Below are 24,765 nucleotides of genomic sequence, written 5' to 3'. Positions count from 1 at the left end.
AACTGCCTGCCCTGTCTCTGTTTGATATATCGTGGCTGTTGCTTGCACCTGGAGGTTGAATGTACTACATAGAGCATGTAACTAAGGAGATGGGGTTTTGTTCATCCTTTCAGTTAATTCTGTGTGTTCTTTTTTTTCCCTCCCCTTCGTGCTGCACGGCTGATTACCACCCTAGGACCTTGCAATGGGACACAGACCCCTCAGTGCTGCAACTCCAGTCTGACTCTGAACTTGGGTATATGTCAGTTCTTTTTGTTATCATTTCTTTGCAAGAATTATGTTAAAAATGCTTCCTAGTTGAGCTGGTTGTGCGTGACTTTCATTTGCTTTTTTGACTCAAAAAGATAGTAATTTAAGTTTCCTTTTTTTAGTTTCATAAATAAGGAGCTTCAGCAAAGTCATGCTTGTGGGAAAAAGCCCAGCTATTTAAACAAGCTTATGGAAAGATAAATTGCTATTTCTGTTGCCTGAAACACAATACAAATAACTATTTCATTTCAGATGAAATGTTATTATTGTGGCATATATGTGCATGTATAGTTACATTGATCTTGTTTGTACCTGTTGATTCAGACTGTTCTCTGAATCATTTGCAAGACACTTTTCATTCTCCTTTCAGCTTGCTATAGTTACGCTGTTTCCACATGCAGTAACAATGTCCCCTTTTCCCTTAGGAGCTGTGTATGTGCTTAAAATTGTACACTTAAGTATGATCATAGTCCAAGAGTAAGTGCCATCTTAGTTGAGTTCAGGCCTATGAAGCTTTTTAAAAATTTTAATAGAACTAAAATTAATATTTTATAGTTTGGGATGGATCTTCTTTAGCTCAACAAGTGAAAAAGAAATTAATTTAATTTTTGTAGAAATGCTTGCCTGCAGAGGCATTTAGGATAACCTGTTCCTCTAAAAGGGTGGGTAGCAGTACCTCAAGTTCTCCAGAGCATGAGTCATAGGTAAAACCAAATCACTGCTCTGAAAAATTTGTTCTACCAATGAACTTACAGGGTTGCCTGTTTTGAGTCTCCAGGCAACTCTCTCGTGCTTTTGCTTGTTCATGTGCTACTTCATTCACCATTCTGTAAGAAAAACAACAGCTTCCCTTTAGCTGCTGATTGACAGTGCTCCCAGCTGCAGTTAGGTGTGTTAGGGTTAGGTCTTTTCATCAGGAAAGATCCAGAAGGAAAGTGTCCAGTGAGTTTTCTAAACAGAAATATTTCTCCATATCTAGAACTCCTAGGAATGTTTGTAGTTTACACAAGTGTGACTTCAAATAGATCACACGTCTACAACTTTACCCGGGCTCTACCAAAAAGGTAGAGTTTTTTGAGCTATTTTAACCTACAGAAACTTTATAGAAATCCCAGCTGTTTTTTTTTACAGAAGTTTGAATTAAAAAATGAGGACTCCTAGGAGCAATGTTTCTCAAACAGCTGTGCAAAGCAAGTTCCTTTATCTGACTCATGAAAAGATAACTCTGTATGTAGAGACTTCAATAAATTTCTAGCAGCCAGTGCAAAGACAGAAAAAAAGCATGCCAAAGAGCAAATCCACAGGTATACATTTTAATGGAAGTCCTGTCCCTTTTGAAAGAAAACTGTCTTCAAACCCAAGGCAGAGTTAAACTTTCCTCTGGTGTCCTGAAACTAGAGCCAAAAAAAAAAAAAAAAAAAAACCAATGCAAAAGAAATCCTGCAGTCAGCAATTAAATTATGCGTGTCTCAAAACACTTCTAGCAGATACATCTTTCTTATGATACATATAGACAGAAGAATCAGTTTTAATGCATGGGTTTTAGCCACTATCCTCCTACTGACATCCCATTAGCAGTCTGGAAAGGAATCCTTCAAAGCTTATGTGTTCTCTAAGATTAATATTTATTGAATTTATGAGAATTATGAGCACCTCAGATGAAAAATGGGGATGGGAAAACAATAGACCATTTAGTGTTGCCCTAAAAAGAACTAAAGACTAGTACATTACAGCACATATTTGGTCAAGTCCACATATTGAAAGGATGCTCCAGTTGTCCCTGCGTGCTTGGGACCAAAAGCTAGGCCAACTTTTAGTAATAAGAACAATTAAAGGTGGCTTGACACAGGCAAATAGCAATCAATAGATCACATTCCTTCAGATGAGGAAGGACCTCCCAGTCTTCACCAGTAAGTACAGGATACGGGTGGCACAAGGCATTTGTGCAGGCAGCAGCAGTTACTGAATTGGAAGTGTTTCAGATGAAGAATTCCATGCATTGTCTCAGCACAGTGCTGTGGGAAGTAGAGCTTCAATCCACCCAACTAGCAGTTAAATCCAGCTCTCTGTTAGGGTCACGTTTCCCATCATCAGGCAGTCCAGGAGATACAGAGTGACCTCATGTGAAACTGTTTTAGAATTAGGTGAGGTTCTAATTAGTTCCAGATTAGACACATAATTAATTAGGGATTATATTTAACCAAGACCAGTGTTAAGAGACTCTTTCAGTGCAAAGGCTTAAGAATCTCAGTAAATGGAAAGAGTAGCCTGGGGCAGCAGGGCACTGGTTACATGGGGAAGTCAAACTGACCAAGAAGGCAGCAGAGATTGCACATCTGGTGCTGAGGGAGGGAAAAGCACATGAGAGTTTGCTCAGGTGAGATACTTATTAAAGATTGAATCCACAAAGACCGTAAGTTAAAGCAGCTACAAAATGTAAAACTACTAAATTTTTTGCTAGCTAAAGAAACTTTTCTGCCCCCAATGAGGTAAAAGTTTTTCTGTACAGTTTTTAGACAATTGTAGATTTTGTTCATATTGGCAACTCAGAGATGGTTTTAAGGAGGGAAACATTAATTTTTCTTCTTTGAAAAGAGGAAAGACTCAGAGCCACAACAACTGTTTCTGCTCTAGTGCGTTGTTGCACAATACAGCTGATTTGTACCTATTACCTGCTGAATCTAATTGCAGTCAGCTTAATAACAACCCAGGTAGTAAAATAGATTAGAAAAAAAAAAAGACTGATGCAGCTGAAAAGTTCAGTAGGTGTTACCCAATGATGACAGTTTCCTTTTTAGACTCACATTTCCTTTCAGACATCTATCTTAATTGAATACTTAAACCACTGTAAATTAATTAGATCAAATCCCTATGACTTCTGTTCTTCTGACAACCTGGAAAATGAAGAGGATATGGATAATGTGTAAGAATTTTCTGTTTTCCATATTGTTCCCTTCAATAATGTGGCAAGTTGAGAAACATTGTGTCCAGGAATTTAGTTCCCCATAAATGCGCAAGCATGCTAACATTTGTTGATTTAGGTAACTGGCCTTATTTAGTTCATTTGTTTATTGTGTTTGCATTATTTCTCTGCTGAAAGTTGGCTTTTTTTCTGGTAAAACACTTCCAAGTAACTCTTTTTTATATTCTTCACTCCCTGCAGAGAGTCAATTAATATTCAGGAAATAAACTGATTTTTCCTCCGCTGCTGAGTGAACTGTGCACAGCTAAAAGTGTTCATGACCATGCTCAGCTGCCTCTCTTCTTTTTCCCTTACACACTTACAGTTAGTTTGCTTCACTGATTTATTTCATATGGTTTATTTAAAGCAAGTGAAGTAGGCAAAATAGAAGGCTATAGTTGCCCTGGTCCAGTTGTGTTTCAGCTGTCCTCCAGCCTTTGCATAAGGACTCCCTAAACCTATTTCAAGACCAGTATTAATGGCTCCTGTGGAAGGCAGAATCTTCTTCTTTATGGAAATTACACACCTTGCCAGTTAAAGACTCTGTTATTGCTCCCAGCTGAACATTTGGCAGTCTAATTCATCCTGATTTAAACCCACTGTACCCTTTCCACAAGTGTGTATCCCAGGATGAATATGAACTCCTTTGAGTAGACAGAACATCATAGTAATGATGGTATGAAAGAGAATTCTGTTGCACGTTAAGAGGACACAAGCAGGCCATTTCTCTCTCCCATTTGCAGTCCCTCTCAGCAGCATGATCTAGAGGTTCAACAGCTGTACTTTATTGCAGCAAGTGGTTCCCAGGTTAATTTTCTTCACTGCACTGAGGTTCTTCTCATGCATACCGTTTTGTGTTTCACCTTTACAAACACTGAAGTGTTCTTATCCTATCCATAACAGCAAACATTTGTTCCTGCTGCTGATTTACATTTAACATGACTAACCTTTCGGTGTCGTGTATTTCATCTTAGACGCAGACTGCATAAACTAGGGGTGTCAAAGATTACCCAGGTCGATTTCTCACCTCGGGAGGTGGTATCATACTCCAAGGAGACGCAGACACCTCTGGCCACACATCAATCTGAAGGTAAGATTTATTTTTTAAAAAAAAACATTTTAAAGAATGTAATAAAAAAAAAAGTAAGTCATAACATAGCTGCTTATCATGTGTTTTCTGCAAGCCAGCTATTGTTTATGTGATTAATGGCTGTTCTGATGAGAATAATTATAAAAATCACTTTAAATGCAGGTGGAACCAAACTATTTCTGACTTACAATGGGTTGTGCTTAGATAGCAGTTTAATGGGAACATTTTTTAAAATAAATCATTATGAATATAATTAAAATTGCGCTTTATTCATTTTTTATGCTTTCTCAAGGAAGTTATAAATTCTGTGCTTTGTAAAGAGGCAGTGTTGGAAGGTTGCCCTCAGTTATTTAGTCAGGGTAATTGTGTCCCCCTGCTGTAGGTGAAGCTTAGGGAGAAGTTGCAGCTTAGCTCCATGTACTGAAAAAGGAGGTTTGCATACTTTGATGTGGACAGTCTTTCTTTCTCTCTGCTGTCATCATGCTGGCATCTGTACTCATGGAGCTGTTTGTTGGCTCTCTTGTTGATAAGTAAATACACAGAGTGGCAGGGGCTTGCTGATCCGCCGCTGTTGTACTGCAGAATGCTGATTGCAGGTCAGTGGTGCCATTTAAACTGAATGCAGAACAGTACATTAGCCTGATGTTGTCTGTGCACTAGAACAAAGCAGATAGAAGAGGAAAAAATCATAGCAGTCTTGACCATAATTTTTGCTGTTTACAATGAAGGATCAAGAAAAGTTAAACAACTGAGTAATTTCCTGCAGAAGATAGTGTAGAACTTTACTGGGCCTCATTCAGAGAGGAAAAATACTCAAATAGGTTCAGAAGGTGGTGGTGGTGGTAAATCTGTCTAAATATAAGGTATTGTCAGGGAAAATAGAGTGATAAATGTAGCCAGTTGTTGTTGGGGTTTTTTTGTAACTGGGTAACCAGGTCTGCCTTAGGAAGCAGAAATAGAAACCGCTGAGCTGGATGCTCAGATTCTACTTTTCTGGAGCATAAGTTTACCTTGGTTATTGGTGGACTGAAATAGTGCCTTTGAACACAATCAGCCCTTTTGCTTGGATGATGCTCCTTGAACAGTGTGTCCAGAGTGCTTTGCCTGCTCAGAGGGAGAAGCTGTCTCAGAAGCCTCCCTGGGTCAATCCAGCTCATCTCTGCCTGTTTCTCTGTGGGCTGCTGAAGCCTCAAGAAAATGGGTTTTGCCCCTGAGTCTTTGTCTTCTTTGCTTAGGACCAGTTGATGCTCAACCCTGGAGCATTATCATGAATTCATTGTTAGCTCAGATGGAGAGGGTGTCCTTTCTTCTCTGACACATGGCCTTTATCCAATGCAAGAACCTGTGGATATGGGGAATTTAAGACATGGCTTTTTGTTTGCCTCCCTCAGACCTACAACTCCAGCACTCATGAGCTGACCTGCCTTTCTGAAAAGGACAGGCTCACTTAAGAAAGCATCTTCTTTCAGTAAGATCTTGCTTTTTTCCCAAGGAACTCTTCAACTATTACAGAATTATTTTCTTGCTAGACAAGAGGACAATCTCCTACTCTTCAAGAAAAAAACCCCAGTGTGATGCCATGGAGCCTGGCAGTCAGGACACTGAGCAGAGAAGGCAGTGTGGTTTGAATTGGTCCTCCCAGCACAGAGGAAAGTCACTTGTTCCTCATTTGTTTGAAAGAAGATAAGTGCAAACATATAACATTATGCACTTTAAACTGCCTGGCCAAAACTGTGGTGGAAGAGGTCAAGTATGTGGGTTTGGTGACCGGATTTGTTGTCTTTCCTATCCGCTGTCATCACGGCCAAGGAAAAACCATCAAGAATGGTGGTGTTTTACATATTAAAACACAGAGGAAATATCACCCAATCTCTTCCTTCAGATGTGCGAGGGAGAGAAAGTGTAACTTACATTTCCTTTCCAGTCTGCTGCTGGGGAATTCTCTGCATATAACTTGGATATGATTATGGCTGTGCATTAGTAAAGGAGATTCAGGAAAGTTTGGTTATTCCATTGAGAGGCTATTTAACTGGAAATTCTCTAGGGGGTAAATAAGCACTCTGATTTTGGTCTCCCAGGTTTGATGAAAGTGAATTCTCAGATTTCTAATCTCCCAAGCCTCTTTATGAATGCTGAGCCTTTTATACTGTCAGTCTAAACATGGACAGAAGAGAGAGATTCCTCAGGAGAGCAGCTTAGAGAAGAAGTCTCTACATTGTTTCTATGCATTCATGTGGTAAAATACAGCCATTATCTTTTCAAGATAAATTTTTCAGCCTTTACAATGGTTATGGGCACAGTTATTTAGCATCTGAAGCATTAGAGTTTGAGAATATAAAACAAGAAACTTATTTACTTGGATGAGTCTGACTTCAGCATTTGGAACTCACTTTTCAGTGCCTGCCTTAAATACTGGAAATGTCAAAATGCAGGATTTTAGGATGAGATTGTCTCATGCTTGCTTGTTGTTTGGAAGACAACTTATGAAGGGTATAGCTGGTTGGAAAGATGGGTGAAAAGAGGACTTGGACTCCATTCAAAGTTCTTGAGCTTTTTCAAAATATCCTCATTAGGTTTTCTGCATTTGCTTCTCTAGAGAGCAAGAAAGAAACTCTGAGGTACTTTAAACTTACTGCTGTTCTGCAGCTCAGTGGATGTTCTTTGTGGTAATGGCTATTGCCCACCAAACCTAATAAAACTGGAAAAGGAAGGGTTCACTCTGGTAAGTCCATGTGGTGCCAGAGAGCCAGATGCTATGTGCACTGAAGTCTCAGCTTGTCAGCTGCTAATTTTAGAAGAAATAGTGTGGCATTATTCTTCACTGTATAAAAAACAGATTAACTCCTCTTTTCAGAGCAGGTAATTTGCTTTATTTCAGAGGAATAATGACATGTCATTTCCCCCACCAACTCTATTATTTAGGGAGATGTGTATATGCATCATTCAATCCTTTGATCACAAGTACCTAATTCTTTTGCTTTATTTAGGTCACAGTCAGCTTCAGCCTTTTCTTCCTTGCAGGATGACTTCAAAAACACACAGATCTTGGCTCTGGAGCCTGAGAAAAAAACATGCTCTTTATTTTCCCCTTCCTCCTGCTATAATTGAACTTGAATTCAGGTATTTGTAGGCATTGAGAGACATTTTACTAGTGTTGTTTTTTCCATTCTGGAGTTGATTAAGACCTAGACCATGCCAAATATTTTTGAGAGGTCTGTGGGACACTTCCTTCATAGTGCAGAGGCTTTCACATCATCTCAGGAGTGGCAGCCCCATGTAGCCTTCAATAGTTGGACCCTCCAAAGCACTACAAACCTGCTTTGCTAAAGGTGCACCTAGGAGAAACAGAAAAGCCATGGCCTAGCCTCTGCCCAGGATGGGTACCTCACTGCTGTGCAGCAGTGGACTGAGCTCTGTATGATTGCCTGCAATCCACCTTTTCTGACAGGAAAACACTCTGCACATTCAGGCTCTGCTAGATGCCTGCCTCATCTCCAGCTTGCTGTTCTGCTCTTTAATGGACCAGGAGGTAAAATCTCAGAGAAGGGAGATAATCCCCTGATCTGGGTCCCCTCAGAAACTGAGGGCTGCACAAAGGAGAAATTCTGTGATCTTTCTGGCTTTGCTGTTCAATATCAGGAGTGTCGTTATTCCTCTTTTGCAAAGTAGAAACTACTTCATCAATAAAATGAGATATTCTCACATTCTGCCTTGACAGACTGTCACTGCAAATAGATTAGTCAGAAATGAATTCCTGAAAGAGCAGGTCCTGTGTACAAGAGAAGATCTGACTTTCTAAAACAATGGAAGTCATGTGCACTTCATCAGTTTATCATCTTCAACAGATATTTGTTCATGGTGGAAAAACAAATGATCTGCCATACTCACCTCCTGAGCTGGGTAACCTCATCCTATGTCACAAATGTAGCCCAGTTCTGGCAAAGAACACAACTGAGACCTGTGATCCATCTGTTTATCTAGCTTTTCAAACACAAAGGGTATTTTGACTATTGGAGAAAAAAGAAAAATAAGCTCTCTACTCCATTTGAAAGTAGGCTGGAATTAAATGGCAAAATGGAGGAGGAGCTCCAGAGGCTGGGTTGGGTTCTGTGTGTGTCTGACAGTGTAATTCTCTGAACTAAGGTTTCTGAAAGTTGCCCTTTTTAAAGCAGTGAGGGAAGAGAGGGTATTTCTTTCACAGTCAAGCTCATGAGACACATGAGCCTGTTTGTATGTGATACCAAACATTAAGTGCCTACTGTAGGGTGAACCAAAATTCTCTAGGTGCCACTGATTGCATTAACTAGTTCTTCACTGATGAACTTGATAAGACAGCACTTTATATAGCCATATTGATTTCGGTTTGTCATTATTGAGTAAAATGGGTATGTCTTAAAGAGTTGATACATTGGCATCATGTGAGGCCTGTGGCCTGCTTTGAGTTTTGGTAATTGGCTGGAAAGTTATCTGTGACGACTGACAAGCTCCAAAGCTGTGAAAGCAAGTCGAACCTCTGGAATTTTATCTTTTCCATGATAAAATCTGTGGATGTTATAGATTTTATTTATACTTTGATTCTATTTATACTTTGATTGTCAAGGTCCAAGATTTCCAGGTTTAATCAGTGAGGAGATCTGTCTCTGTACATGCTTTAGGATACTGTGCAGCAGACCTCTAGCCCAGCAAACTCTGCCCCAGTGCTGCTGTGCCTTGCTGTGCATGACTGTAGCTCAGCTCTAGCTTTGTGGATGCATGCTGTACTTTGGAAAAGCCAGTCCCAGAACTGAGATCATACTTGAGCTTTCCCATGGCCAATCTGGCTAGAGCTCGTGGATCAGAAGCTGGGGTTTAAGCTGAAGAGCTTACTTTGGCTTTTCCCTTCCAGAAAATTGTAAGCTCAGCTCCAGTCTCAAAAGGACAAGTCTGGACCCAAGAAAAGCTTTGAACGCCCCATTTAATGGAAAATGCAGATGCACATTTGTGCATTACCATGCATGCAACATATGTGTCAGGATACATGATAATGTGTAATGGAAATTGGACATAACCTGAGGGAAAGCAAAGACCACCTGTTGTAAACAAAAGGAGGTGCTGAAAAGCAAAACTAGGATAGAAATCACTATCAAAAAGAGAAGATAACCTGAAGATAAATCAGTGTTAAAGCAGAAAAACTTCTCTAAAGAAACAGAGCCTTAGGATTTGTACTAATGGACACTAATTTTGTAATAGTGTTTTGTAACTTTGTAAAATACTATCCTTCATCCTAAGCGGTCCCATGTATCACTAGGTGTTCTTAGTTAGCTATAAAAAATCCGATTTGCCTTTTCTTCTCAGACTGCAGTCCATCAGAGTTGTACTGTGGATCTCAACAGCTGACATAAGCACTCTGATTCGAGATGGCTTTGTTTGATTAAATCAACAAAACTTAATTTGTAGTGTTGTACCAGACTGTACAAGATTGGATGAGATTAGAATGAAGTGGTGCAAAGATTTGAGGCATTGCATTGTATAGTAGTATTTCAATAATTCCTCTTTCCTCCCGTCACAAGGGCATCATCTTTTCTAAATAATAAGGTTTTCAAGGTGGATTTGTAAATTTTTTTTAATTTTAAATTTGACATAAAAATCTTTCAAAGGCATTCAGGCAGCGCCCTCTGGCGGTGCCGCGGTGAAGCGCCGCGCCTGAGGAATGCCGGCAGGGAGGGATGTGGGAATGCTGGAGTGAGCTGCGGAAAAACACTCGCCTGATCTTTTGTCTGAGGCAAGAATTACATTTAACAGAAGGTGCTTGAGTTGGATGACTGAGATGTACGAATGCAAATGCTGATGAAAGAAGTGTGAGAAGAGACCAAGGCATTGCACAGAAATTGGGGAAAAAATATATTATTTAGAAATGTTAAAAAGCCTTGAAAAATCAGCCATAGATATTCAGAGCAATAATACACTAGTGAAATCAGGTGCAAACCCTTGTTATTGCCAATCTCTTTTTGAAGTACAATTAGTAAAGTACAATTTGTTAAGATACATGTATTCCAAAACAGCCACAACAGGCAGCTACCAGGTGTGGTGAGTCTGTGTATTCCACTCCTCGCAAGCTGCAGACATTGGATGTATGCCTCTGAAGGCTTTCTTCACCACCTGGCTCACGGTAATTTTATGTGGTACAGAATTAGAATAAGGACTAGGCTTTAGAAATTAGTTTCTCTGGTTTCTGTTGTGCAGAAAAATATCTTTGACACTTGTAAGGATTTCTTCTAGGACCAAGAATGAAGAGGCCAAAGTTTGGTTATGGGTGCTTTAGTATTTGAGTGCAGAAAGGGACATCAAAAGTCTGTTTTCCTAAAATATGTAAGAGACTTGGGCTCAAAAAGTATTTCTGCAAGACAGTCCCAGTCCATTTCTAAAAGGTGGCCAAATAGTATATTAATCAGCAGTCATTGCTTCAGTATTTGCTCCCTTCCCTGTTTCTCCTTCCAGGTTTTCACTAAAGACTTCTGGAAGAGGGCTTTTCTCAAGATGGTTCTCAGATAGTCTTATGCAGAGAGCCCTTTTAATGCTAAACTGTTTTGAACAAGCAGATCTGACAATTCATTAAGCATCAGTAATTCTCAGGGAATTATCTACTAAAAACTTGTTTAACAGAGAAGATTGCCTCTGGTCACACAGTTGGAGGTCTGAAGAAGTAAAACTCTTTAGAGATCTTAGACTTTTTCTTGATCATTTCATTACACAAGGATCAAGTAACTTGACTCTTTGCAGCTCCTCCACGATCTTAACAAAATTTTGGGCAGATCTCCTGAAAACCAGGCACATACACATGAGAGTTTCCGGCTCCAAAGTGTCACTGACCTTCTGCAGACTCTGGTTTCTTTTTCACAAGGTACCTCTGCATTAAATGCAAGCCAAGAAAGCATATCTGGTAATTCTTTATGAGGGTGGAGAGAGAACAACAGACCCTGTCACAGCTGAACCATGCCTTCTCTAAACCATTCAGGCAACAAAAGATGAGGAACAAACCAAAGCTTAACTGCCTTCTTGATGAAACAAGGAAACAGTTTTTGGCATGTGCTGCCTTGGAGGGGACTGTTGTGCAATTTTGTTCTGTGCATGGAAACAATACTGCTTCAGAGCCTTTGCAGCCAGCATGGAGAAGGACCATGCTGTACCACCCTTCCTTGCACCTTCTTGATCCTATTGGGTCTTTGCTCCGTGCTTTTAAGCAAGTGGATACCATCCTCCACCCAAGAGATGGGAAGCTGTTCTCTCCTAGAATAATCCAAAAAGCATTGTAGTCAGCTCCTTGTGTGGAAACCAACCTGCTCCTTTAGTTGCAGTGGGAAATAATGTGATTGAATGAGATCCTGGTACATCTGGTGTCGCTTGATGGAAAACAAGAAAGCTGATGTTAAGAGCCCTGACCTCAGACTCCTTTAACTAGCTGCAAGTCATCTCACAGTGCCTTTGACCCATCTCTGTGTCCTGACATCTGAAACTAGCAGTGATCCATGAATTCAGAGAGAAGCCCTGTAACACCTGTATGCAAATTGAATTCTTTGTTGGCTGGAAATGAAAACCTTCCTCTAAGTCTTTCTTCTCTGCAAAAGATCCTGGCCATGTTTTACACATTAACAACTGCTGTATTGCGATGATTTGTTAAATGTTCCCCTCAAGCAACAAAATATTTCTAAACTTATTTGCAAATATATGACTAGTAGTATGTTGCAACTTAGCTTTAACATGACAACAAGGAAATTGTCCCACTAATGAACAGCATCATGATTTCCCCAGTCAACAGTCAGTGGAATGACAGTGGCAAATTTTTCTCTATTTGCTATTTTCATGTGTTCCTAGTTGTCACTTCATGTATAATTTCAGCAGTGTTTGAATATCCTTTTAATTAGCAATGTGTATACATATTATAATGCTCAAATGAGAAGATTCAGATCTGAAAATGTAAAAGGGTGAAATTTGGGTTAACAGTGTTTCCAACAAACAATGAAGACATGCCTTTTTGTTTTCTTCAGAAACAAAGCACGCTTTTTCCTGCCATTCCTGTAATTCCTTCTTTAGACTAATGGGTGATGCCTATTCAGTATATACAAGAAAACTAATACCCAGCACCTTCTATTATGTCTTTAGTAACCTTTGGCAAATTCTGGCTTTGTAACATTGACCAATCTCTGCTAGAATTTAAGACAAGATTAAGAAAAATGTGAATTGCAGAAGTAGCAGTTATTAATCCTCAGTGCTCTAATTAGCACTTAATCTTTCTAATCCTGTAAGTAGATACAAAATCAGGGCTGAAATAGACACAGGCCATAATGTGGAAAAGCCTTCATTAGCGGTGTTAAAAAGATGTACAGAAAACTGCTTGGTTACTTCACACTTCTCAATTTGATCCTTGGCACTTGGACTCTAAGAGACAAAAAAGATTCACGTGCCAAAATCCCCTCCTCTGTTTTAGCCCACAGTACTGATGTACTGGGTCGAAAATTACACAGCTGAAAGTTCTCCTGTTCAGCACCTCTCTATCTTCAATTCTATAGCTGAGCCTCAGCCTAAGAAGCTGGCTAATTGTGCCCCTCTATAGTCTCCTTTAATTGGCTCATTTCCATAGGAGAGGCCACCTGCCTTGGATAGAGCAGTGTCAGCTGCTTGCCCTCAGACTAACTGGAGAGGGAGCCAAGTGCCTGGGCTAGCTAAAGTGAAGAACTTGGCACACCCCACATGACTGCCTGCCTTGAAGATGAATGGGGATGCACCCCAAGCTGAGTCTTTGTTCACCAGGTGTGTCCTCACACTCTGACCTGAGCACCTGGGCAGAGCCCTCCAGTGGCACCCCAGGGCCCCCTTCTCCCTCCCAAGAGCTTCTCCAAGGTCATGTAAAGCCATGCTATATTTAGTATAAAGGCAAACTGTAGATCTCATCTGTATGTAATACTTGAGAATCCCTGCTCAAAATCAGTAGTAGCTGGATCCTTTCCAGAGAATCCTTTTGCTTGCGTGCACACAAGAGTTACTCTGAAAATTGTAGAAAGGATCTGGATGAAGAAACCTTTAATGAAATGGATATGTCAGTAAAGTAAAAATCTCAGCATGAATTCCCACTGGCCACTATTAATAGAAGATGGAATTCTCTTTTGCTGCAATACAATAGACTGTCTCCACAAATAATGTCACTTTTCAACCAGACCCAGACTGTCACTTGCCCATCTATCTTATTTAAAATAAACTTAGCATGTATTCACTCTGAGCCACAATTACTTCAGATGTATGTCCTAGCCATAAAACTCCAAACCAGCCCTCTCTCTTCCTGCAAGCTAATACCCTACTTAAAGCACACAGGAAGTGAAAATATAATCATTATTTTTCTGAAATGTGTTGAGCTTGAGCCATGAAGCTTCACACTTATTTTAAGTCTATAATTGCATGTTGTTGCTGTGGATACTCCTTTTTTTTCCTCACCCCAATTGTGTTGTGAAGTTTGCTACATCCAAGCTCAGTGTGGGTTCAGCTCCTCTGTGATTGGCACAAGCAGATCCCTGCACTTATGAATACTCACTGATCTCAGTAGCAGCTGCTGGATTTTGAGAACTCTCTCAGAATTCACTGCTTGGTTTGGAGCTAAACTTCTTTGAAGGTCTTGCCCCAGCTGCACAACTGGAGAATTTTTGAAATTTTAACCTTTAATCATGGCTGTTTCATATTTTCTTTCTTGTCATCTCCACTCAGATGTTCACTCTTCCTCTCCTAGGCACCAATTACTCAGCAACGACACGCTCAAAACAGCACTCATCTGCTGTGAAACACAGAAAGCACTAAAGATCTCACTTGTGACTGCATGAAGAATTCTCTGTGTGCTGGCATTGCATCACAGATAATGTGCAGGTTGAAAACACAGCATCTTACACAATGAGACAGCACAAACTCCCCCTGCATTTGTTTCACAGACTTCTTACCTGTGACTACAGATGTGCTGGGATTCACATGGGGGGATAATTGAGGCCAAAAGAGCTGAACCCATCACAGTCTTGTGAGGGGGATATGAACCCTAGCCCAGACTGTCCTTCAGTTTGTGCCCAAGTTTCCAGAGCAGTGGAACTAGTTAATTTGGTCCAGATGTGAACTGGGTATGCTGTAACATGCTCCCAGTTCGAACTGATCAGGAATAAGCATCTCTTACAATCTGCCTTTTCTTCTTTGCTAGATTGGGTACTGCAGAAATCTTGAATTCCGGAATTCCAAAAAGGCAGGGTTCCTAAGAGCTAGGCATGTTTTACATACATTTTATGGATGTAAGAGCTGCTGTTTAAGCAAAGATATAACAAATTTACATCTGGTTCTCATTTGTGCAGTTATGAAAGGGTGTCTAGTGAACAGTGAGCTTCCATTTTCAAGAATGCCTTGGAAAGAGTTAGGGTGGAGTGTGCAGACAGAAGTGCTCCATGACACTCTGTGCTTGGGAAAAATCTCTTCTGCCATTCCTAGGTTGTAACAGGATGGAGGCAGAGAGTGAACAGGAGATGCATCTGGTCTCTCTTTTCTCTTATTGTCTCTAGTCTATGTACAGAACTGTGTATAGAAGTTCCAGATACATTTATATAGTTATTTTGGTATTTACTTACAGGTGCAGCTATAGATGCAATATTTATATAATGTATTACCTATCTGTATTATATCTGTAGATTTACAGATACTTGTAGATGCACACACAGAGCTGACCACTACAAGATCTCACCGCCTGCCAAGTGATACCCTTGGGTTCAGAGCAATAGTGTAAATCTCAGGAGTCTTATCTTTGTTACACTCTATATGTGTAATTCAGAGCAAGTCACAAATTGAGTTAAAATCAATGCAGAGACATAGACCCATGTCTTCATTTCTCCATAGCAGAGACCACTAAAAGCTTAAACATGAACTAAGTGAATTCACTCACCTAATTTACTACACTTTTTAGCTGTCAAAGAGCTGTCTGATCTGGTAGCATGACTGGTGCTACTACCCAAGCTAACTAGCTGCATCCTTGTTGAGATACTTCAGTAGTTCAGTGTAATCACATGCAAGAGCTCTACCTTGAGGGGCCCAGCCTGTTTGTGTAAACTTCCATACTCGAAAGAGTGAGACAGAACCGCTCAGAAGGCAATTTACCCTATCTACTGTATTTATCATAACACTGGAAGAATTACCTTCTATTTGTGCCTTTCTCCATTGCTTACAGGACTTAGCCAATACATTCAAATTATAACCTTAATTTTTAGATGATTGAGTTTAGGTAATTCCCACCACTTTGTGATAGGAATATGGGTAAGTGAGTTATGAAGTATTTTACTGTCATCCCCTGAAACAGTTTTGGAACTGCTGTTATTGCTATTTCTTTTCTTGAGCTCCTTCGTCTCTTACCTATTCCCCTTTGAGCTGCTTCTTGGGCGTCTGTGAAAGAAAAGTGAAAAAGTAGGCACCTTATTTTCTTCTGAAACCTATGTAATTGAGGACAGAACTTTCTCAGCTGATAAAGGCAACAGTATAGAAAAATAATAGAAAAATTACTTTGCTCTTTTATATCTTCAATTAAGTAGCATTTTCTTACTATTCAGAGGACTTTTTTGTGTAGACTCAATACTACACTTTATCTGCTAACATTTATCTTGATACATCAGTCTGGTTTGCATATTGTGTAATTCCTCAAATGCATGTTTCTGTCCCATTTTGCTCAAGAGTTTTGCTGTATAGTAAAGCCCATCAAATTCCTTCCTCCAAAGAGCATTGAGTATCAAGTGGATAAATATCTAGCTCTAGAAATTACAGCACCATGACTGTGAAATGGACAAAACCACAACTTTGTTTACTGAGGTGTAGGATGGGGAATATATGCTTTCATCTCTTCTTTCATCATTTTCAGCCATATCACATAGGTTGTTGGACAGTTCACTTGACCTGTGATATTTCTTGTATTAGAGTGTCTTGATGAAGTATAAAAAAGTAATACCCAACCCTTAGGTATTAGCTATGCAGCGAGGATTTTTTCAGATCTAATTACTGAATTAGTTAGTACTAGTTTGCAATTATCCTTAATGAATCTGGATTGGAAAAGGTTAGTAAAAGTACCTTTTCTGTTTCACAGTTCTTCAGCTTGAGATAATTTAGTAACAAAGGCTCATGTTGCAATCAGGGAAAAGACTCCCACTGACTAAAATGGGACTTGGACTGGGACCAAATTAAGTGCTTGCCATGAGCCTAAATAGCTGACATTGTCACTGACTCATCATGTGAAGCCCTTCAGTACATTGTAGAATCATTTTATTTGTATTTGATTAAATATGAAAGTATTTTGCTAGGCTTTCCAGCTTTGAAAAACATAGTCATTTACATAAAGGCCAGGCAACCAAATAGCTATCCTCTTTTACCCTGGTTAGCAGGCTTAATCCTGCAAATATTTATGCATGTTCTGTGCTCATCATCAGTCCTCTGACATATTTGATTTCCTGATATCAGGCACGTATGTGTTTGCAGGAGGGTATCTAGTGCTGTAACTTTTATTTGTTGTATCCTGTTTTGCTGATGGACTGCAAGCTCTGAAGGGCAGGAAATGTGTTTGTTTTTCATATAGAAAACATGCTGTAATATAGAAAACATGCTGTAAAGAAATACTGATCATGAAAATGTCTTGATATATAATAGAATAGTTTGTGTTGGAAGAGGCCTTTAAATGGCATTTAATCCAACCCTTTTGCAATGGGATACCTTTAATTAGATAAAGATGCTTAGAACCCTGTGCAATCTGGCCTTCAATGGCTCCACGGATGGGGCATCTGTCACCTTTCTGGGCAACCTGCACCACTGTTTTACCACTCTCATTGAGAAAAACCTTTTCCTTATATCTTTTACTTTAAAGCTATTGCCCCTTGTTTTGTAGCAACAGGCTCTACTAAATATATGTATTTTATATATATATGTGTGTATGTGTGTGTTTTAAGGGGAAAATGTGCTTCTTCCCTGTATTCCAGGTTGATTCACTTTGGCAACTGCTAAAAATGTGCATTTTATTACCAACACTTTTTATCAATCCAATGAACAATAGAAACAACAACTCTGCTCCAATACTGGCCACATCTTGCAATAATTTATAAATGTCCCATATTAAAAATAATACAGTTACTCAAACTTTTTCAAAATGTCCCAGGGTAAGCAAATGCTTTTTTTATTATTATTAGTTTTGACAAACCTGATTGTATGCTGGCCATTGTTAAAGGGTTCTATCTGCCTCCAAACACAGTGAGAGACAAAGAATTTTTAATGAATTTAATTAAAACTTTATGTGTTTTATGGTGTTCACCTCCAGCTGGTGTGCCATTCTTCTCTGTTGAATGAAGTTTCCTCTAATGCATAATGATGTGTTTTATAAGAGGGATGTTTGAACCCCCTTCCTAGTAGCCCTGAGGTAGTTTCCATGGTATGACACAGTGGTGAAGTTTTTAAAAGCAGGTCTCTTACACTTAAGCGAATTATTTATATGGTTAAATGCACAGGCATGAATGCATAGATATGAATCTTAAAATAAATTTAAGAATTTTTTCCCCTTGAAACAGTCCTTGTGGGCTAGCTTTTATGACCCATGCTGCTGAGCATTTTTCTGTACAAATGGCACACTGACATGAAAGGGTCTTATTATTTGACTACTTCTGTTGGGGGTAGAAAGTTGAATGATATGTTCTCCTTTGGTTAACACACTGACATCTGTACCAGGCACAAGGTCCTGATATTGATGGGCACTCCTAGTGCTGCTGTAATAAAAATGAACAATAACATGCAGATAGCCTCGTTAGCAAATGTTTTAGTGCATTTTATGAGACATGCTGAGACACTGCAACAAGCTGGGTCATTCCCATGGCTGGTTAGAGTTAGTGGAATTTTAGTCTTCTGAATCTCTTGTGTGTTAGGGCTTTCACTCAGGGTTTCTAAAAAGGGCAGTGACCTGTGTCCTTTTCCTGCAAGCTGTCAATCAGTATTTCTTCTGTCCAGAAGTAAGCTCTTGCTAAAAGAGGTAGGCTCTTCATTTGTTTTAAGCACTTTCTTTTCAAAATCTTGAGTCTGGGTGTAGCCAGATTGAAACACAGAGCTGTATTTTTGTGGTTCTTTGGATGGTGAGATCTCAGTTGTGCAAGAATCCTGAACAAGTTCCTCAGGGAAGGAATAAATGAAGCAAGAAGTCTTGGACCAGAGGAATAGGACTTAGGAACAACTCATATCTCTACAGGGAGTAGCATGATCCTTGGAGAAGTGTCTGCAATGGAGGCTACAGACTTCCAGTGGTTTTGCAGGGACTTGAAAACTGAGATGAATGTTGAAAGGCATCTTCATAAATAATGTGTCTTGTTCTAATAGTTGTGAGGAATTGGATGGGAAACTGGTTACAAAATCACCCTGTACCAGCATCACCCTTTTATATCATTGATCAGCTTGCTGAGGTTGAGAGAGCCTTTTATACAATCTCATTGGAAGGTGACTAAAAGACGAGGTTTTCCAGGAGTACCAGTGTATCAGCTGGAAAACAAATAGTCAGTGGTTACCTGGAGATGAGACTGTTTTCTTGGGAGGGGGATCTCAGTGTTGAATCCACCTGTGATCTTTAAAACAGTTTTCTAAGGTTTAGCCAATAGTAATAACAACAGTAAGTCACCATATCTGTTTCTCCCCATCTGATGAAGAAACAAAATGATGTTGGAGAGGACCAGTCATAAGCTAAATCAGAAAAAGTCTTTAGAGAAAATGCTGAAAAAATTGGCACTTGGTGGAATGACGAAGAGCTGAAGGGATGATGGAGCATCAAAAGCTGAAGAATACTTCCTGGTGATAGGCATGAAAAAGAAAGCATGATAAACAGAAAAAGAAGGTGGATTGCTGGAATCCAGGGCACTGAGAATTCCTGATCCCCAGGAGAACACTACTTTTAACCTTCATCCATGGAGAAAGTTTCCAAGACTTTGGGATGAATTGGAATCTATGAGTGCGTGAAATAGATAGTATAGTTTATCACAGGGTGAAAAACTTAGAGTTTTGGGGTTTTACTATGGAGATAAATCGAACACAAGATGGAGGATTTTGGGTATTGTGTGATCTCCTTCTTGTTCTTCATCTACTCCATCTTCTGCTGTGTTGGTGGCACAGAGTGATTGGTAAGAAAAAGCCACAATGCAGATGTTGTGTGAACAAATAATTAATTATTGGTAGAAAGGTAGAAATAAAATACATTCTAAGAGTTAATTGGACAATATAGTTTTAAAATACCTTGAACCTGTGTGCCTGGTCACTTTTTTGGTGCCTTTCTCTTTGCATGCTAAGTCTAGTATATAGACAACATACTAAAACATACTAAAAATAAACAACCTAAAGACCGAACAGACCAAAAATCCTGTTCATCGCTCAATCCTGGCACAGAACTTTTCAAGGGTCTCCCCATCAGGGGAACCTCGGGGAGAGGGGTTTCACAGTGGATAAATATGAGACTGTAAAGAATGAAGAAATGAAAAGGAATTAAATTAAGAAATAATTGGAAGAAAGTGGAGGAAGTCCTGAAAACCACAAAGGCATATTGGTATTTTCCTCAGAAATTGACAGGATGCTTCTGGAGGTAAAAGAAGGAAAGGATATGAGGAGCTGACTGTACTACATGGGAAAAAATCTGACCACAGATTAATGAGTCATCGTGTTGCATTGCTCCTGATTCCAGATGCTCTGACTGCAGTCTCCAGTGAAGCTTTGTTCGTTACAGCAAATCAGATAAACTTGTTCTGATAAGCTGCAATGTACCCTTCAGGGAAGGTAGAGCTTCTGTCAGTTAACACAGGGAGCTCTTGGACTAAATGTACCAGCAGCTGAGTGTCATATTCTGTCCCTGGGGGGGGTCTGTTGTCAGCTGGTGGACTAGATTCTGTGCAGTGTAAACCAGAACTTTTCTTTAGTGTGAGCATGGAGGTGGCAGTTTCAGAACTGCCACCCTCTGCATCGTGGTGTGGAAGTTTCTCTGGACATAAAGCAGAGCCTCATGAAGTGAAGATCACACAGCTGTAAAAATTAATAATTTTGTCATACATAATGGGGGTCTGCACTTCAGTATGCAGTATCAGTCAGGACATCAAAGGCTCTGTAACTCACCTCCTGGTAAATCAGTGCTCTTTGCCTTTGGTTAATGTTGTCAAGTGGTCAAACTGTTAGGCATCGGTCTATATTCCTGTGGTCTCCAGCTCTAAAACAACATTATATTTAACTAGTACCCTTTGTTCCTGGAGTTACTTTTGATAAGCAGTTTTGGAAACAGAGTAAAAGAAAGCTGAGAAGGATTAGAGCTTGGGACTACAAGGGCTGAGTTGTGTACACCCATGGCATGCTGTTAGTGTTTCATCAGCCTGTGAGCAGTGGCAGTCTGACAGTGAACCAGTGGGTCCTTTGAAGCAGAAAGGCAGGGCCCTAAGAAAGTGTAGGAGTCCAGGTGCTGGTTGTAGTCTTACTGTTAAAAAACAGAGAAGAAATCAAGCAGGAAAGAAGTCAAATGACTGAAACCAAAGATTTTTTTTCCCATGGTTTGTAGGTATATTGCACAAAGTGGCTAATTAACAAAGGAGGAAGATGTGGGAGGATCAGATTTGTAGCAGGTTTTATTGGCATGTGAAACTGCCACAGGAACAGAGGCTTGAAGAATGATCTTAGGGTGAAAAAGGGGGCCTTTCTCAGCTCAGCTGAAGTGTAACGCTGCCTGCCCCAGCCCTTATGCAGAACAAGAACGTTGTGGAAAGAGGTGCTGCTAAGAACATTTTGATAGGAAGTCAGGGTAGCCAAACACACATCCAAGGGTGTGCCATAGGACACTTGTCTTTCAAGGTACACTTTTAGGTGACCTAAGTGGGAAACTTCTTGATGATTAAGGCCATTGCTGGATTTTGGAAACAGGTCTGTACACATACATTCCTAACTGTTGGCAGGACAATAGTGGAGAACAGAAACAGGAAATCTGTGCCACTTACTCTTTTGCCTGTTTAAGGTAGTTATTGAAGCACAAAGGGATTTTGAGCCAAAGTGGTCATTAGCAGGTATTGTACATACGTGTCTGTATATACAAATCATAGAATCATGGAATTGTTAAGGTTGGAAAAGATCTCTAGGATCATCAAGCCTCACCATCAACCCTGTAGCACCACCATACTCACCATTAATCTGTGTGTACATAGACTGGTGTCATTTTAGGGTGAAACAGGATCATTTTGATGAAAAATATGGACAATTAGTATGATACACTATAGAGATCCTTAAGTGTTCTTTGGATTGGAAACACTGATTCTGTCAAAATATAAAGAGAATCTAACAAAGATAAAAAATAATAGAAACAGACATACAAAAATAATGGACATTTAATAAGTCTGCCTGTATTTTTCCTTGTCTCTGGCTTCAGGCCAGATTGTCCATGCATGGAACATCCTTAAAATCATAAGCAAATTGTACCATATTTTCTTCAGAAGAAATATGAGATTTGGCTCCTCTATCTCCCTTAAATGCTTCAAAATCCCTGGATCAAAGCCCACAGAATCTCTTCTGAGGAGAAATCTGAATGTGTATAATTATGCAGGAAGCTATGAGAACTTTCATGTTTTAGCTTCTTTTACTATTCAAGTAGAAGTTAAATAAAAAGATATATCATGTCTTATCTTGACAGGTTTTTTTCTTTGTTTTGGAATCCAGTATTCACACTGTTTCCAAAGGCATAATGAAAAATTTTATGTATAGTTAGTTTAAGTCTCTCCTGCAGTAGTCTTTACACTGAAAATATTCTCTTTGAAAAGCAAAACTTTATACAAAGCTTGCTAGTATTTTTAAAATGACACACTTTTTGGTGACCTTTGCTAAATCTGCATAAATATTTCTGTCACTTTTGGTTATTTCTTTCTGCATTTTCAAAAGTACTCTAGAAAGTACTGTTCTGTCTGTGTCTGTGTGAATAGCAAAACTCATGAACATTTCCTTTTTTGAGGGCAAACTTTTCTGTCCTATACTTGCCCACCCTGAAACACTCTTCAGCTCTGAACCCTTGACCCTCAGTGATTTCAGTGAAGGGACAGAAGGAGTTATTTGAGCCAGGAAGCTGTACAGGAGAGGATAAAATTCACTTGTGAGGGATATAAATCAGTTATCCAGGTAGGATATGAGTCAATCAATGTTTGTCTGCTCAACACACTTCTTTGGTCACTTTGCCTTGAATGGCATTTGCCATGTCCTACTAACCTCCTGTAGATGTGTGTCATGAAGGCAGCAATAACAATTCCCTTCTTGGACTCTAGCAGAGACATACTTGCTCAAGCCAATTACAAAATACCTGTTGACAAAACAGAGATCACTTTATTATTTCAGTGTTCTAAGTCCTCTGTGTGGCTGGGCTGCTTTACAGCATTGTGCTAGACTATTTATCACATTTACATTAGCTTTAATGCCCATCTCCATCCCAGTGCTGTATAAGACAGCTGTCAGTGTACGTGAAAGTGAGTCCAGAACAATTTGCATCCATTTGAATGACTTTCCCTGAAGTGATAGCCGTTTGAAGCATGATCCCCTAGAGGCAAATTAGCAATGTAGCCTGAGATCTTTGCCCTGCTGTCCACCCAAGTCCCTCCATCCCATTCCCAGGCCAGCTTCGTTAGGTTCTGCCTGGCTGCATTCCTGTGTGACCTGCTCTAGGTGTCCCTGCCTTGGCAGGGGAGTTGGGCTGGATGATCTCCAGAGGTCCCAACCATCAGCATTCTGTGACTGTGGTTCTGTGATGAGAAATCTAGCCTTGAATTTATGTGGTACTGCACAGGGAACATGGAAAAGCATCCATATAACTGAAGCAAATTGTTTGGTAATCTGGACTGGCAACATACAGTAGGAACATCAGCAAATGTCAGGCTTGGTAGCAAACTTCAGGCTTGCTCTCACTGCACCACTGATTCATTGCAGTGGTCAATGTTTACAACATGGATTAATGAAAAAAGGCAGTGCATGTAAAATGATTAAAGTGCTGATCATTCTGCAGCCTGAGGCTGACTCAGGAAAGGATGGTCTCTGCCTTTCTGCTGGGATTGCCTGCTTTACTGAGGTAGATGTGCCTGTGGTCCATATCATTACTGGTGGTGTGTTCTGGAGTTGTTATAAATATGCTCAGTTTAGGTCAGGATTAAAAAAAAAAAAAAAGTGGTCTCTCTGATTTGTTGTAATGATGGTGTGCTGTCTGCACTGTGTCATTTTCCTTACCCTTGTAGTGGGATAACATGCAATTAGAGACTGATGTCAGCCTGTAAAACTTTGGTGTAAAATTTTGGTCACACCAAAATACCATACTTCTTAACAAAGCTGGCAGACATATCCTTTGGCAGCAGCTGCTTGCCATGTGATTTAAAACTTCCTGTCACTATAATTGATGTGTTTTTATTCTTTCCACTTCCTGAAGCCTGATCAGAATTAGAATTGCTGTTGGAATTTCCTGTCAAAGCAACTCATTTATTCGCCGAGCGCTGCACTGACAGTACTTTGATTGGACATTGCCTTCAGCTATTCTCGGGCAGAGAGATTGCTGTGAATTATGCTCCTTGCCCAGGTTTGACTTCCCTGCATGCCACATCTGCGAATATATACAGATTGTCCATCATTTGGTAACCTTGTCCTAATGAAAACTCCACATGTAAAATGTTAGATTTGAATATCAAACTTGGCCACCTGCTGGGGCCCTGGCTTTTGTGTTTATTTAGGAAACCCCTGAATTCTTCAACAGATTGTCTCACCGTAACTTTCATGTTACTTACCAAAAAGAACTCTGCTATATTTCTACACTGAGAATTTATGCTCCTTTTCATATTTCCTTTAGAAAAAGCTAATGTTTGTGTGGGTTTTTTTCTTTTATTTTCTGCTTCAGTATGCTGCTTCCATTCCTTCCCAGAGGTGGCTGTGTTGTGCTGCCATGTGGCAGTTCTCAGATGTTACTGCAGAATTTGTGCAGGGCTCTGTGAACATCCAGGGTGAAAGGGTGTCGATAAAAGCTGTCATTATTTGCAGAGTGAGTACAATGAGATGGTAGCTCTGTCCATTAGGAGAATAAACTGTTAAATTTACTCTTGGATGAATCATTTAGTTGCCCCATTTGTAACTTCGTTTTCGTGTTAGAGTTGCATAGAGAATTGCAGGTTATTTTGGGAAGCTGAATAATGGGTAAGTATTGGATTGTTCTTCAGTTATAGCTGACACAAAGTCATTGTCACGTCAGAGTAGAATAGATATAATGATACTTACTTAACTGCCTTTATAAAGTGTTTTGATAACCTAGGCTGAGAGGTACTTACAATCCTGTGAACTGTTACTATTATTATTAGAGGCAATATATTATTTTTAAAGTTCTAACCTACATTATTTTGAGGCTATATAGTGGGCATCTAAGTATGCATGTGCA

General features: G+C 39.7%; 1 protein-coding gene across 10 annotated transcripts in view; it reads left to right on the top strand.

The window, feature by feature from the left end:
* Positions 1–24,765, top strand: part of DYNC1I1 (dynein cytoplasmic 1 intermediate chain 1) — a 185,288-nt gene that overhangs the window by 39,336 nt on the left and 121,187 nt on the right. For 7 of the 10 annotated variants that reach the window (XM_068210658.1, XM_068210650.1, XM_068210641.1 and 4 more), the window contains exons 5-6: positions 176–235; positions 4,186–4,301. In XM_068210658.1, the coding sequence (XP_068066759.1) occupies positions 176–235; positions 4,186–4,301 (176 nt within the window). The remainder of the gene's footprint in view (positions 1–175; positions 236–4,185; positions 4,302–24,765) is intronic. The other 3 variants (XM_068210672.1, XM_068210703.1, XM_068210696.1) reach the window with 1 other exon arrangement.

The sequence above is a fragment of the Anomalospiza imberbis genome, chromosome 1 (assembly GCF_031753505.1).
Source record: "Anomalospiza imberbis isolate Cuckoo-Finch-1a 21T00152 chromosome 1, ASM3175350v1, whole genome shotgun sequence".
Classification (NCBI taxonomy): domain Eukaryota; kingdom Metazoa; phylum Chordata; class Aves; order Passeriformes; family Viduidae; genus Anomalospiza; species Anomalospiza imberbis.
This window is presented reverse-complemented; position numbering and strand designations above follow the sequence as displayed.